The 16,982-nt window shown below is 39.1% G+C and overlaps 1 protein-coding gene across 1 annotated transcript; it reads right to left on the bottom strand.

Annotated features, from left to right (window-relative positions):
- Positions 1–14,483: 14,483 nt before the first annotated feature.
- LOC147912785 (vomeronasal type-1 receptor 4-like) lies at positions 14,484–15,464 on the bottom strand. The gene is given in 1 exon segment (XM_087422084.1): positions 14,484–15,464. A coding segment is annotated over 1 exon segment (942 nt). The 5' UTR covers positions 15,426–15,464.
- Between the last annotated feature and the right edge of the window lie 1,518 nt (positions 15,465–16,982).

Genomic DNA, 16,982 nt, shown 5'->3' on the forward strand with positions numbered 1-16,982 from the left:
GATAAATAACCAACTGTGGTGATGGGTTGTAATTAGTATTTTGGTGGTGAACATGATGTAGTCCATGCAGAAATAGAAGTACAATGATGTACACCTGAAATTTTTGCAATGTTATAAACCAATGTTACTGCAATAAAAAAAAAAAATAAATAAAAAAATAAAATAAAATAAAATTAACAGATTTGGTGGCAGCTACTGATATGAAGAGAACTTCTGAAGGCATTCAGGGACAACCAGAAACACAGGTGTGGTACCAGCAGACACTTTTTGAGATCTCTGTCTTTCTCACTGTTTCTGAGGGCCATGAGTAAGTTCCTCTCAGTTCTGAGCTCTACTCTCTTTGCACTGAGCTCTGGATCTAATTGGCTTGCTGGTCCTAGATTCCCTTTTGTTTGGAATCCCAGTTCAGTTCTCAGTCCTCATTTTTGGAGTCTGCTAGCTTCAGTCCTTTTCCCCAATCCCCAGATATAGCTTAGGAATTGCTGGTGGTGCACACAGACCTTTTATTGGCCAGTCCACAGGGACATCTCTGGGTTGCTGCTGGTATGTTAAGCTGCATATGTTTGTCTTGTTTCCTGTAGTGGAAACTATTGGGGATCTCAAAAGCCAAAAGGCCACAAAAATAAGTGGGCAGGGGTCAAGCACTTAAAAGCTGCTAGAGTGCTTGCCATGTTATTCGAAGACCCCCAAGTCAGGATAAGTTGATCACAAAATGTGTTAGATAGACACTAAGTCACCTTCCAATGTTAAGAAAATTTCTGTACAACGAGGTACACTGTAAAACACTGCACAATCCCCAACCCCACAATATGTCCCTCTTAGGCATTAATCTGACTCTAAGAGACTCAAAGTCTAGTTAAAAGAGCTGGGATCTTTAATTCCTAAAGAGCCAAGCGTTGGTGGTTTAGTGGTGAGCATAGCTGCCTTGGAAAGAGTCAAATGCACCATATGCCGGCATACTTCCTTATTTCCTGTCTGAGAATTATGGTCCCAGAAGCTGTAGAGATCTAGCAAAATGGCAAAATCTTACTAAAAACAGCCTAGAATTACAATGGCCATTGAAGAAAATGTTCCAATTAGACAGGATCATTTATTTAAGATGTGCTCGTGAAAGCAAGTGTTCCTGAATTAAACAAACCGAATGAGATACCTATTTTAATTGGTACGCTGAAGCTTCCAAAGGCTGAAAGATTCCAAAATAGCTTCATTAAAAATCTCATAACTAAAGGCTAATGAAAAATTAAAGAAACAAGGGGCACCTAGAACAAAAGACAAGAGGACTGATGTGACTCCTGATGCTGCCCTCAGTCCTTCTTCACCTGAGCACTCACGGTTACTGATTCTCTGTCTGAACTGACTTTCCACTTTGAAGAGACAATTACACAGGTGCCTTTTAATATAAAAATACCCAATTTTGCAGGCAAACCTTTTCAGGCATCTTTTACACCTTGTCAAAGACCAAACTAAGGGCCATAGTTAAAGAATTTCCTAAACCCAGGGAGGAGGATCCTTAAAAGTTCTTTTAAGAAGTTAAAGTCATTATTGGGGCCTATGACCACAGGCTACCAGATCTTTATCAGCCTGTGCACATATGGTAGGACCTGGTGAAGCCCAAAAATGGACACAGGAAGCAAAATGGCAAAACCACGAGGATGATACTCAAGATCCTTGATCTTCAATACGTTCGCATATTAGACAAGAAAGGGCTTGCAAAAGAGCAACCGTACATTTACAAGTCATTCCTAGAGTCTTCCCTGCCTGCACTGATTGGGCTGTTATGCAAACATGCAAACAAAAAGCAAGATGAATCTGTAGCTGACTTTAAAGCCCATTTAGAAGTCCTCTTCCTACGGCTTTCTAGTTTCATACAATAAACAAGGTCACCCAACCTGCTCCTGCTACCCTATTTCTAAGTGGATTATCTCTTGAGATTAGTGGATTGATAAAAAGGCAGAAAGTAGGATGGGAATCCACTGATACAACCAAAATCATGACTATAGCTGAGCACTTCGAAAGGACCCTGGAGCAAGACGACAAAAAACTGTCAGGCCTTTGGTAATACAGCTACAAGAGCTCCAAGGCCAGAGACCTAAAATAACACCTGGGCCTCTTGCATTGCAGCCTCCTAGGAGGCCAATAAAAAAAAAAACAAAACAGCACCTAGAAGGATGTGCAACTATGACATACAACTATCTACTGGGGCTTTGGGGAAAAAGAAAGAAATAAATAAAATTATACAACTATCTACTGGGGCTTTGGGGGGAAAAATAAATAAATAAATAAATAAATAAATAAATAAATAAATAAATAAACAACAACAAAAAAAAAGACAAAAAAACAAAAACCTGGCCCAGAGATCTATGTCTCAATGGTAATCAATTGGGACGTTAGAAAAAAGCTTGCCCTCAAAGGTCCTATGCAAATTCTTCAGCATCAACACCAGTGCCCTTGGGGGTACCGTATAGTGAAGGTACTATACGGCCCTCTTCCAGAATTGACTAGACTCTGAGGGGTTCTCTTGTAAACTGCTATCAGGAATTCCTTTAAACAGCCAATGGGAAACTAATATTAAAATTAATGGGAAACCTTGCCAAATACTAGTTGATACCAGAGCTATGCTTTCTCCTTTAAACTCCACTCTCATGAGACAATAAATCCCTCAGAGTGAAAAAAAGTTTTGGTAGTGGGGTTATCAATAAAGTTGACAGAGAATTTCTATCTCAATCAGTACAAATGACTCTGGGATCTCTTGCTGAAAATCTTCCTTTTGTGCTGTGTGATACAGCCCCAGTCACTCTATTAGACAGAGATCTCCTTTCTAAATTAAAAGGGCTAATACATTTTGCTTCCAATGGACACCTCATCTTAGAGTTTCCTGACCAACCTGAACCTGATCTTTTATGCTCTTTACAATCTGCCCTTGACGCAGAAGAGGAAGACTTCGAACAAAAGTTCTCCAATATAATTGAGGTGCCTGAAAACATGGGGGCAACTTTTAATACTCACATTGAGAGACTAAAAAGTGCAGTGTCTATGAAGATCCAGATAGACCTGCCTAAACTTCTTAAATTGACTCATTATCCATTAAAGCCTGAGGCCATACAAGACCTCACATCCACAGTAGAAGACCTACTCATCCAGGGGCTAATCATTCCCTGTACCAGCCCCTGTGAAACACTGATCTTGCCAGGTTCAGAATCCTAATGGGAGGGGATGGCGATTTGTCCAGGATTTGAGAGCTACTAACAAGGTAGTTACTCCCTGCTTCCCATTTGACCCAAACGTGAACACTGACATCAGGAGAGCACTGAAGTGGGAATGTGGAACTGAGATCCCACCCTAGAGCGAAGAGCTCCCTGGCCCTGAAAAATAGCTCAAAACCTCATAAGGAAGAAAATCTATTCCTGCCACAAAAAGGGCAAGATCTGCCAAAAGTTAAACTCAAAAAGAAGGTGAGATATATGTATCAGTGTCTTCACCCCGGAAAACTAATACCTGAAAATTTTTTTGCAAAAACCCAAGTCAGAGTCAGCCTCTGACAAAGTCCAAATCTACGTAAAATCAGAGCTTTCATCACGCACAGTATAGACTCTGGAACTCAGGAGAGCAAGACAATCCTCGGCCCACTTCTAGGGAAGAAACTGTGGTTTTAGTATGTACTGCAAATATGGGAGGAGAGTCAGCTCAAGGAATGATTCCAACCCAGACAATGCCCATGAATGTATATTTTAGTGACTATATGACTTCGTCATACCTCAAGCAAAGAAAGTGATGAGCGCTACATCCAGCATCCAAAAAGTCACCTCTGAGAGCCAGAGATTTCTCTTTCTCTATGGATTCTCTCTCCTCTTTCTTCTTCCTTCCTGCTCTCCCTCCCTGCCTCCCTCCCTCTCTGTCATGTCAACCCAAGCCTTCATTAGGCTCCTGGATTCCACAGGCCAGTCTTGGAATGGAGATGCAGGAAAGAGACGAATGGGTGGAGGAGTTTTGAAAAAGAGAAAGAAGTTCCAATGGTAACTCAGGTTTTATCTGACTAACTCTCCAAGATGAGAACTAGGAGACTGATTTACATGTGGTGAAATTAGGAGTAAGGGATTTATAGGAATGTTTGAAGAGTGTCCTTTTTGGCTAGAGTCTGGTAATTTTAGATTCTGAGATCATCAGGAATTAGGATACAAGGTCAAAAGTTCTATGAGTATATTATAAGGGCTCACGCATGTGCATTGCTTTATATTTACCAAGTGCTGTCACAGGCAGAATCCTCTGTAGGGCTCACAATATCCCTGTCAGCAATGCAGGCAACTTGCCATCTCATCAGAAGATTCTGAGATTTAAGGAAATTACCAGTGTGTCCAAAGTCAGGACCAGAAAGTTTTGCTTCCAAAACCAGCCCCTACTCCTCCCACTACATCACAACTTTCCCCTAGTAGAGAAAACCCTTTTCTGACTCCATTTTCCTTTAATTCCCATGGATGGACAGACCACAGAATGGGAGAAGTGTCCCAGGTTATGCTTCTTTCCTATGACCCCCCTCTAAGGGGTCTGCTATCTGAAAGTGTCACTTGGAACCCCATAGAAAGCAGAGATTAAGGGGTACCCTTGGGGGTCCCAGAATTGAACAGATAGACCCTTACCATTCATATTAGTTTTCCAGGGCTGCCATAACAAAATACAATAGCCTGGGTGGCTTAAAAAATAGACATTTATTTTTTCACACATCTGGAGGCTAGAAGTCCAAGATCAAGGTGTCAGTAGGTTTGGTTTTTGTAAAAGCTCCTCCGGGGCTTGCCAAGGGCCACCTTCTCAGTGTGTCTTCACATGGTGTTTCTTCTGTATGCACATAGATCTAGTGTCTCACTTCTGTTCAAATTTCCTCTTATAATTACACCAGTCAGGGTGGATCAAGACCCACTCTAATGGACTCATTTTACCTTAATCACCTCCTTAAAATCCCTATCTCTCAATATAGTCATCTTCTGAGATACTGAGTCTTAGGGCTTCAATCTACCATTTTGGTATGACCCAATTCAGCACCTAACACTCAGTCTTCTGTACCCTCCAAATTCATGCCCTTCTCACCTTCAAAATACATTTGCCCCCCCACTCCAACAGCCTAAACACCTTAACCCATTCTCATATCAATTCTAAGTCCCAAATCTTACCTAAATATCAGCAAAGTCAAGTGTGGTTGAGACTCCAGATATGATTCATCCTGAGACAAAGTCCTCTCCAGCTGCAAACTTGTGAAAGTGGAAGTTATCTGCTTCCAAAATACAGTGATTGGACAGGCATGGGATAAACAGTTCCATTCTAAAAGTGAGAAACTGAGAAGAAGAAAGAGTCACCTGTCCCAAGCAAGGAAAAATCTAGGAGGACAAATTCCATTAGATTTTAATGCTTGAGAATTACTCTCTTTGGCTGGATGTTCTGTCCTCTGAGCCCACTGGGGTGTGATTCCCCTTCTGTACCCCCGGAGCAGCATTGACAAGAGTGGCTTTTCAAAGACAAAGCTCATTAATCCTCTCTTCCCCATACATTCTGCTGGCTAACATGTTCCATCCCAGGTGTCTAGTTGTTCCTCTTCCTCTACTTCCACAAAATCAGAACGTCCCATTACAATACATACAATTTCAACTTTATGGCACACATTCCATAATTTCATTCAGACATTTTGTGTAGAAGAACCAGCTGCAAGAGTACAAGTGTGTTTATACAAAACTTAACCACAAATGAGTTTGAATCACATGAGCAGATGGTGAGATCCAGGTTTCTCACTGTTGGAGAGAGAGGTTACACAAGAGCAAGGGCAAGAAGCTAGAATGATCCTTGTGTGATGGCTTAGCATCAGAGAGATCAGTATGAACTAATGTTAGCTTAATGTAGATTTGGATGATTCCATATAGACATATTTATAGATATGTGCATATGAGTGATGAAGTATACACATAGATATGTTCTTACTCTTTGAGCTGAGAGGCCATAGGAACAATAACACCCCAGTATCCATGAGAACACCTACTGTCCATACCTTGGTTCATAACACCATTCTCCAAGGAAAGAAACCAGGACTCCTTGGAGAAATGGCTGAATCTAGGACTAGGACAGGACATATATAATCATGGAGAATCATGTAGTACTACGAAGTGAGAAAATGCTAAAAATTGAAAAATAACAATCATGTGCTATGTCAAAGAGACAGAGGAGTTACCTGATAGAGCTCTCCATGGTCAAGTTGGAACAAAGTAATTAAAAAAAAGCAACTTGGATTGTAACTCAAAGTATAAAATAAATGTGCATGATTCTAAACTGATATAAATAAATGATTGAAGAAATAATTAATTCATAGAAATTACACAGATGTCCTTTTCAGAAGAATTCCATATAATTTATGTCGAAACTTTATCTTTAAGGAGGTGAAAGATAACATCCCACTCAGCAATGTGGGCTGTGCATAGTGACTTCCTTCCAAAGAGTACAGTACGAAAAGGGGACAGCAGTCACTTTCAGTGAGGAAACCTGACCCACACTGTCTCATCCAGGGATCTAGGTTAATATCAACAGTGACAAGTCATCTTGTCACTTGGTTGAATGTTGGTTGATATGATGTAATGAAAATGACACTTCATACCCCTGCAGTCTTCCTCCCCCAAACACAGAACCTCAGTATAATCATGAGAAGCATATCACATTAATCCCAACTGAGGGACATTCTACAAAATACCTGGCTAGTACTCCTCAAAACTGTCAAGATCATCAAAAGTGAGGAAGTCTGACAAATTGTCTCAGCAAAAAGAAGCCTAAGGAGATGTGATTCCTAAATGTGACTTGGTATCTGGATGGGTTCTTGCAACAGAAAAAGGATATTACGTCAAAATTAAGAAAATCTCAATAAAGTATTGATTTTAGTTAATAAAAGTGTATCAATATTGGTTCATTATTATAATGAACACATATAAAAATGTAAGATGTTAATAATAGTGATCTTGAGTGTGGGATATATAGAAACTCTGAATAATCTTTGCAATTTTTGCAAATGTAAAACAGTTCTAAAATAAAGATTATTTTAACAGCACACTTAACCAGAATAATAATTCTCGACACATAATTGAATGAATCAAATAGGCTTCTTTGTTCTGGGATGCCCCTCACAACAAGAAACAACCAGGATGGTCTGTGGTTGCTGTTAGGGGAAGGAAAGACACATCCTCCCAAGAAATGGTCAGTGCACACCTTGGATTTTAACAATATGTTTGTATAACCTCCCACTCCCATCATTCTGATTATCTAAGAAGCTGATAGGAGACAATGTATTTCTGGGGAAAGACAGATTTAATCATCAAAGTTTCTAATCAAGACATATGGAGGTTACGGAGGCAGTTTCAGACTTCTGACTCATTTTTTTTCTATACTTTTTATAGTAAAATGCACAAATGCTCAGAGTGCAAATGGTCTAGAAAGTTTAAAACCTGACATACATTATTTTCAAGAGCCAAAATGGTGTGGTTGGTGTCAGCTGAGAGGTATATCGAAAGCATCATCAATGGTAAGTCATTCTTCGGTTTTTGGATGGAATTCTCTGTATATATCTACTAGGTCCATCTGTTCTAGTGTGTCATTTAAGGCCAATACAATGTTATAAACCAATGTTACTGCAATAAACAAAAAATTAAAAAAAAATTCAAAAAACAAGAAACAATGGTAAGTCATGATGTTAGTCTGAGAGGAGAGTCAGGGGTCCCATGAACAGCTCAAGGCCTCACCAGTCATGAGACAGAAGTGTCGACTTTTACCAGTAGTCCCATGTTGGCCATGCAGAGGTAGCTGCTGCATCAGAAACAGGCTGAATTGGCAGATTGATTCTGGTCAGTCTCTTCAAAGAACAGGTCCTTACCATGGGCATCTAAATGAGTGACCCAGACAATGATTTCAGCACTGTCATTTGTTTCCACAGTTCACAGCCCAAAAGAAGGGTGTCCTTAATCTGTCAGTTTATAGCTTCCCAAGTGGTGTACTAAAGAATTAGACTCCTGGCAGCACTCTAGGAATCTGAGATCAGACCATGAAGGGAACATCACATCTGATTTTGGTTCTGCAGAGCTGGCACTGAGACTAAACAACCACAGTGGCCCAGGGGACGCCATTAGGTTTCAGCTTAGCTAAACCATCAGTGAACCAGGGCCATGCATTTAGGGGAATCTCAGAGGATTTAGGGATCCTAGTGCCAATGGCTTTGCTTACAGTGTACAGCTTAAAATGTCCTCCAAAGAGATAGATACCATTTATTTTTGTAAAGCTGAAGTGTCACTGGGGCAGGTCTGCCTTCATTCTCGATTACACACTTTTCAGGAGACTCAGGACTTTTAGAGTGCTTCCTACCTTGTTAGTGGAGTCCAAGTGTACTCATCCCCAAATTAGAATATGAACCCGGAGAGTCACAAGGTTTCTAAGACTCAGGCCTCAGTTTTGAGGAGAGCTCGCTAGCAAGTTAATTACTGCTTTCAAAAGAGTGTACCTGTTAGTTTTGTCATGGTGATCCTGATTTCATACACCAAGAGGGTGCTTCCAGGTGGAGGTTGTCTCCCTTTACCAGAGACTCTAAATGACAAAATCATCACTCACAGCACCTTGAGCCATCTCCCATACCCCAGGAGTCCTGTAAGGCCTAGGCTTTCTTTCAGTTGATGAGGAGCCAAAGAGACAACTGTTTTTCCTTCACTGTTAGAAAGACTGAGGATTATAAACCTGCCCGTAGAGTCCCAATAAACTTTCATTGGGAAAACAGGGCTCTAAATTTGGTCAGGTTTTCTCAGCCACCTCCACCGACAGGGAGGTGATGATACCTTAGACAGAGCTATTGAAACTGAGGCCTCTAAATTGCCAGAAACACACAGAACCTCATTTACATCATGAAAACTATGTACATTAAGAGGTTAGTGTCACTTGACCTAAATCCTTACCCACCCTCTGGTGGCAAATAAAAGGGTAGTTTGTCCCACTAACACCTCTCTGCCTGCACCTCACCATGATTGGGATACTCACTTCTGGCACTTATGGGATGGAAAAGTACAAGCATATAACACAACAATTCCTGTTATATTTTCATACAGAAACAATAACAAGACATTGTATTCTTCAAAAGAGTCTCAATTACCTCATCAAGTTAGCTTTCTTCTGATACTATGACAATGCAAAAAGGCTACTGGTTGTGTGGCTCAGTAACTATCCCATCCTCATTGCCAAGACTGCCAAGAAACGGAAAGGGTATAAAACTTTACTCCGTTTTGAAACCAAAGAGTTAGCCTGCCAGTTTCAGGGATGCTGGCACAAGACATGAGACTCCTGGGACTGAGACAAAAGACACTGTTATACATGGCACAGGAGGAAAAAGTGCTTCATGTTCTCATCTGTCACCACGGCTCTCATATGCCCCAAGGGGGCCGTAAAAAGATGTCCACGTGGATGCCACATACATGGTAGGTTTCTGTCACAGCTTAACACTAAGCTTAAGAAATACAATTTTTTTTTGTCTTTATTGTTCACATTTCAAGACGTCCCGAGGGTGTGTTTGTAATTCATTCTTTTTTATTTATTTATTTTTTTTTGTGAGGAAGGTCAACCCTGAGCTAACATCCATGCCAATCCTCCTCATTTTTGCTGAGGAAGACCCGCCCTGAGCTAACATCTATTGCCAATCCTCCTCCTTTTTCTCCCCAAAGCCCCAGTAGACAGTTGTTTGTCATAGTTGCACATCCTTCTAGTTGCTGTATGTGGGATGCCGCCACAGCATGGCCGGACAAGCGATGCGCCGGTGCACACCCGGGATCCCAACCCAGGCCGCCACTAGTGGAGCGCGCACACTTAACCACTAAGCCACGGGGCTGGCCCCAAGAAATACAAATCTTTTAACGTAGGTATAAGTACACATGCCCAAATTTGCCTCTGAGGAAGGTATTATCTTTATTAATAACAAATTATTTATTTAATTTAATCAATCAAACTAAAAATTAGTTTAATATAATTATTGAATCAGGTAATTATTCAGCCCTTGCCCCCAAGACAAACACTGTTGCTGTCTTCCCAGTCTGTTATGCAAAAATCCTTGCAAGGTAGTCCAGAACAGAAGGGATACAAGATGTGAAAAAGGTTGAGATTTTCATGGAATATTGCCTTCCACAGGATACACCTTTCCCTTTAAAATTTAGGAATAACTGATTGAGTAAAAAGATCCATTGATGATTTTTGATACCTAGACTGACCTTGGTTGTGTGGTGCTCTGGAGTTGTTAAAGACTGAAGGAGGCAGGAAGAGACACAGATTTACCAGGGGACTTTACGGGAAAGACAGATCCATGAAATAGGTAATGTTCACCTAAGTGAGCAAAGAGAGGTAAGGACAAATGAAAAGAAAGAATAATATGATATATTCTTGGTGAAATGAAATTTGTCAGTTTATAAGAAAAAAATATAATTCACTATCCACACAAGCACACAACATATAATACTGGATGGATTCCAATTTAATTTGTATACCTATATAACGTTTTTAGAATAAAACAAAAAAAGAATATCTCTCTAGTCTTAAAATAGGAAAGTAATTCTTAAACAAAATAATAAACATTATCTATAAAGAAGGAAATATGAAATTATTTTAAAATTAAGACTTTCTCCTCATCAAGACGCACACACACACACACAGAGACACAGAGAGAGATAAAGATCATGAGAGAGATCACAGAGAGATCATGAGAGAAAGAGAGAGAAACAGGAAATATATCCAGCTGATAGACAGAACTACTATAAATATGTAAGAAAAAATGGACATAATAAACTAACACATGCTTCAAAAAAAGGTTGCTGAATGTCTAATAAATATGTGAAAATATGCTCAACTTCCATGATGATAATAAAAAAGCAACTAAAATCACTACTTGATACCATTACACACCAACCAGAAGTCGAAAAACAAAAATGAAAAAAAAATTAAAAGTGGTGTCAAGGATGTGGATAAGCCAAAAATCTCCTACACTGCTGATGGGTGTGGAAATTGGTAGAAACATTTTCCAAAGCTCTTTGGCACTATCTCTTAAAGCTAAAGAAATGTAAACCTCTCACCCTACAAGTCCTCTATTATATATACAGCCAAAAGAAATTGGTATGTGTGCCACCAAAATATGTCCTAAATGTACATCTCAGCACTACTGCTAATAGTCTCAAACTGAAAACCACCCGCATGCCCAGTAACAATGGAATGATTAAATTAATGGTTCATGTTCACACAGTTGAATCCTATACAGCAATGTGAACGCACGATCAACAACAACATGGAGCAATTAATTCACAAACAACATAAGCAATGACAAAAGCCAAATACAAAAGAGTTGATGCCCTATGATTTCCTTTCTATGAAATGCAAAACAGGCTAAAGTGACCTGTGCTGTTACCTGTCAGACCAGGGGTTCCCCTGAGGAGTAGTGACTGGGAGGGAGCACAAGTGACTTCTGGCGGTCTGACAATATTCTCTTTTTTTTTTTTTTTTTTTAATTTTTTGTTTATTGCAGTAACATTGGTTTATAACATTGTAAAAATTTCAGGTGTACATCATTATACTTCTATTTTTTTTATTTCTATTTATTTATTTGTTTTTGAGGAAGACTGGCCCTGAGCTAACATCTGTTGTCAATGTTCCTCTTTTTCTTTTTTCTCCCCAAAGCCCCAGGACATCGTTGTATATCCTAGTTGTATGTCCTTCTGGTTCCTCTGTGTGGGAGGCCACCTCAGCATGGCTCACTGAGTGGTGAGTAGATCCGTGCCCAGGATACAAACCAGCAAACCCTGGGACACCGAAGCGGAATGCGCAAACTTAACTGCTATGCCACCAGGCCAGCCCCTGACAATATTGTCTCTATTGATCTAGGTAGTGAGTACAAAATGTGTTCACTGTGTGAACTGTCATTGAGCTATGCACTTATGACCTGTGCATGTGTCTTTACATTTTAAAAATACATATCACTAATCACAAGGTGGGATATGGCAAATAGATTAGTGTTGTAATGTCCTTATATCCTAAACATGGGATTTAAAGTATTACATACAATGACGCTGTGATTAGCTTTAAATGTATGCTGAAACTTCTAGGTAGAAACTAACAAATAATGATATACAACTTTCAAAGAAAAGCGTCGATTATAATTTATAAGTGTATTTAAAAATAATAGAAAAGAAGTTAACACAGATAAATAATAAAAAATTCTATTGACCAAAATGTATCAATTATATTAAACTTAAATAGACTAATTACTCCTTTTTAAAATCAAACATTTTTTTTACTTCATTGAATATTTTTTTTCTCAAGAGGTATGGCCAAATAATACAATTAAAGTGGGAAAATGAGAAACATGTTTTATGGAATTTTAACAATTAGACAGGGCCGGCCCCGTGGCTTGGCGGTTAAGTGCGCGCGCTCTGCTGCTGGCGGCCCGGGTTCGGATCCCGGGCGCGCACCGACGTGCTGCTTCTCCGGCCATGTTGGGGCCGCATCCCACATACAGCAAATGGAAGGATGTGCAGCTATGACATACAACTATCTACTGGGGCTTTGGGGGAAAAAATAAATAAATAAAATTAAAAAAAAAAAACAATTAGACAACTAGCATGGTAATATACATATCAGATAACATATACTTTAAGATTTGTCAATATTGTAATTAGTACTCTTTTAAACTTGTTTTAATGTATAACTTTCATATATTGATTGATGGATAACAAGAATGATTGTATTATAGGCATGTTTTATATACATATACACTCACAGATCGCATGTAGAAAGAGATATACATGTATTTATACATATGTAATTGTAGGTATGTGTGTCCATCTATTTTTTTCTTGTTGTTTTTTAAATTAATTTGTGGTAAATACAGAAGAGACTTTGTGAGCCAAAATGGGGGTATCTCATTGTGGTACAAGGTTCAATGTATACATCTTTTATGTCAAAATAATTCTTATTTTTAATCAAATTGTTGAATTCTCAATACTTTGCATCAGTTTAAGAATGTAAATACATAGAAAACTATACAAAAATCTTTCCTAAAATTGAGGAAATATCCACTTTGTACATTGAAAATCGAAGGGACAGAAATGCCACATAAACAGAATGGATTTATGTCTTCCCCTTTCAAATGGAGCTCCACACATTGCTCCAAATTTAATGGAAGTCTAAACCATAAACTAATTTCAAAACTTAAGAGACAGGACTGAGAAACTACAAACTTCTTTCTTGCCGTATGTCCATATCATCTTCACAAAGACAAAACTCTGCCTTCTACAGATCCCAATTCTATGCAATTCACATCTTTAAAATTATCACACTCACCTGATGTTGCTTACTAATCAGCTAAAATGTAATTTTTGCTCTCTTTTGACCCACTACAGATCAATCTGGTCATTTTACCTGAAAAGGTTTAAACATGCTCATCTCCCTTCATAAAACTCTATTTCAAGTAAATGACTACCACCTCTCTAAGAACATAATGTACAAAACTCATAACAGGCTCCCAAAGGCTTTGCTCACTGATTGAATTTCCCCTCTAGCGCTATTGTCTTCAGATTCAGTGATGACCTGCTATATGCTGTTCCATTTCCATGCACCTTTTAACAATGTTACGCCTAGTTCATACCTGGCAATTTATTGTGATGGATTAAAGCTACACACTCAAAGACTTCTCCATAATATCCAGAATGTTTCAGTACCTGCTGCTTATTATGACATGAATTCTCAACTCCTCCACTGCAGGGATTAGACAAACTTCAACCACATAAGTATTTAAGTGATAGTTATATATTATTACATTACAATTACTGTTTTAACGTATTTGTCACTCTGAAGGAGATGTTCTGCATGTTCTGTTTACATTCTCTGAACAGCCACTCATAATTTTACTTAGAACTCTGAGAGCAATGAATGAATTGCTAAATGATCATTGTTCAAATAGAAACAATTCATTATTCACGATAGCCAAGACTTGGAAGCAACCTAAGTGCCCATCAAGGGACGAATGGATAAAGAAGCTGTGGTATATATACACAATGGACTACTACTCAGCCATAAGAAACGACGAAATCCAGCCATTTGTGACAACATGGATGGACATTGAGGGTATAATGCAAAGTGAAATAAGTCAGAGGGAGAAGGTCAAATACCGTATGATTTCCTTCGTTAAGTAGTAGATAATAACAACAATAAACAAACACATAGGGACAGAGATTGGATTGGTGGTTACCAGAGGGGAAGGGGGGAGGGAGGAGGGTGAAAGGGATAATTTGGTACATGTGTGTGGTGATGGGTTGTAATTAGTATTTTGGTCGTGAACATGATGTGGTCCATGCAGAAATAGAAGTACAATGATGTACACCTGAAATTTTTACAATGTTATAAACCAACGTTACCGCAATAAACAAAAAATTAAAAAAAAAAAAAGAAACAATTCACATATTTCTGATCAAATTAGGGCATTTTGCATTCCTTATAAAGACAAAGCAGAGCCTGGATGCATTGGAGTCACGGCTCATGAACAGAATGGGGCTGACAGTTGGGAAACACATATCGATTATTGCAGTGATGTTCAAAAGAAACCAGTTAGGATTGTTAAAAAGAGCCATACACACATGAACAATGGAGGAAATGGTGTAAAAACAGACAAAGGTGCTCACCAGGAGAAGGATGGTTTTGGTAGCTCTGGACTTAGGGGAGGATCTGGAGGACATGCTGGTCCTATGAATGTGTTGGACCCTCTGCTTGTGCCTGTACGGGATGAAAACCATGGAGCCGCTGGCCCAGAGCATGAAGAACAAATAGAAAACATCAGGGAATGATAGCAATGCTGCATATAATAAGTCTCTGGTTTTGTCATGACGAACAGAAGAACAGTGTCCAAAACTTTTTCTGTTTGTGAGGTTTTTGTGGCTCCAATTACTACTCACAAACATAGGAAAAATGACATTTATCAGCATGTGCAAGATCTAGCACAGGAAAATTGAAGGGACAATGCACTTGAGAACTTTCACTTTAAGATCTGCCCACCTGGAGTTCCTGGGGCTGATCATGGTGGCCTGGAAGACACTCAAGAGGCAGGTGGTGCCAATGGACACAACCCTGCCCACTGCACGAACATAGGGGAAAAATCTGCATCCAAAATCATTGAAGACCTGATACCACCCAAAACGTGACATTGTATCATGGAATCCGCTAGAGAACAGGACCAAGGAGTTGGCTACAGTCAGGTTCTTGACAAGCAAATCTGTGGACCTTAGCCTACACTCAGTGAAATAAAGGAAGAGATAGCAGTAAAGAAGAGAGAAATTCCCCAGGATTCCAAATAGAGTCTGTAGTAAGATGATCGTTCCTACTGTCAAATTCCTAGTGGTCATCCTGTCAGTTCTCAGTGACTGATATTCGTCTTCTGAGCTAGAGGCTCTTGTATGGGAATAGGTGTGGCAAGATCTATTATTTCAGAAATCTACCACTCTCCACTTAACAACAGTTTCTACTTTGAAATAACTAAAGTTTTTCTGTCTTTAGAGACTTCCAAGAGTTGAAATTATAATCGTTAAAATATGCTAGCAATGTACGAATCACTGCTGTGAAAGCCACACATGTGGTAACTTCTTTACCCCTCACAAATTCGCGGAGCAGGCACTGTTACTACAGTCCGTACAAAGATGAGGACAAGACAAGAACAGAGAGGTCAAATGTTTCCTCTAAATTCACTCTGTGGTTAGGGGCAGCGTGGGGATCTGAGCCTGGCTGGGCTCATGACACGATAGTGCATTTAATCCATAATATACTAAAACACCAGTTAGTTGTGCTCTTCAAATAAACTGGATATAAATTTAGTTTTGTTTTGCATCTTGTCATTTCAATGTATATAGTTGGTATTTTATTTTAAAATTCTGGTTATGACGAGTTTCTACTTATTTATGAAGATTTATTCTATAGGTGTATATAAACTTTGATTGAAGTTTTAGAGACTTGAATATAATTTAGATGCCCTAGTTGCAGTGAAAAACTGTAGGTCATGCCCCAGCACAAGTTGGCTTTAATGAATGCGAGAATATCTCAACATTAGGATGGCAAGAAAAAGACTCATTTGCTTTTATCGCAGGAGCAATATCACAATGGTCTGAGTCACAGGAACTAGGAGACAGAAACCCTGATGCCCGATAAACAGTGTCTGATAGAAACATATTATGACTATTTTCAGATCAAGTACTTGTCTATTGATTAATGCCTGAGTTAAATAAAATGATCAGCAGTAAGGCAAGCTTTAAGAAAGATAATGAATACAAAACACATGTGAAACATGCAATGTAAAGGAAAAAACTTGTATATTGTATTAATGACATACATTTTTTGGATTAGTATTACAATATTTAAAAGCAGCAGAAATATCGCAAGATACATTTGACTCAAAAAATATTGTCTGAAACTTATCAAGTTATATTTTTCTTCAAAGCTGCTTCCCTGACTTTAAGTGGGAAAAGTGTCTCCATAACCAATAGAGATACAATTATTAAATCTCTCAAGCACTTCATGCACCCAGAGTTAGAGAAAACTTTTCTACTCCAGCAACTGCTGTTAGACTCACTGTTTCTGCACAGGATCAGATGATTCATGTAGGCTTATCCAATCTTTATTTCAATCATGGAGGTATTATGGTGCACTTCTAGGAACCTGAAATTTATGTCTGTGATTCCTGTAAAGTAGGCTGAACAGCAGAATGACTCCAGAACTAAAGTCCTTAAGCACATTAACAATTAGATTTCATCATCACTTGGATTAGCCACAACACTCACTGTCAGTGAGGATTACATGACATCACATTAGGAACCACTAGGGATTGGTGGAAGGTCTAGGACCCCATCTCTCTTTACTATCTCAGCTCATGCCTCAGGATTTATTCCACCTTCCTACGTGGCTTTGGCACT

The sequence above is a fragment of the Ceratotherium simum genome, chromosome 33 (assembly GCF_057802395.1).
Source record: "Ceratotherium simum simum isolate JZ-2026a chromosome 33, ASM5780239v1, whole genome shotgun sequence".
Lineage (NCBI taxonomy): Eukaryota > Metazoa > Chordata > Mammalia > Perissodactyla > Rhinocerotidae > Ceratotherium > Ceratotherium simum.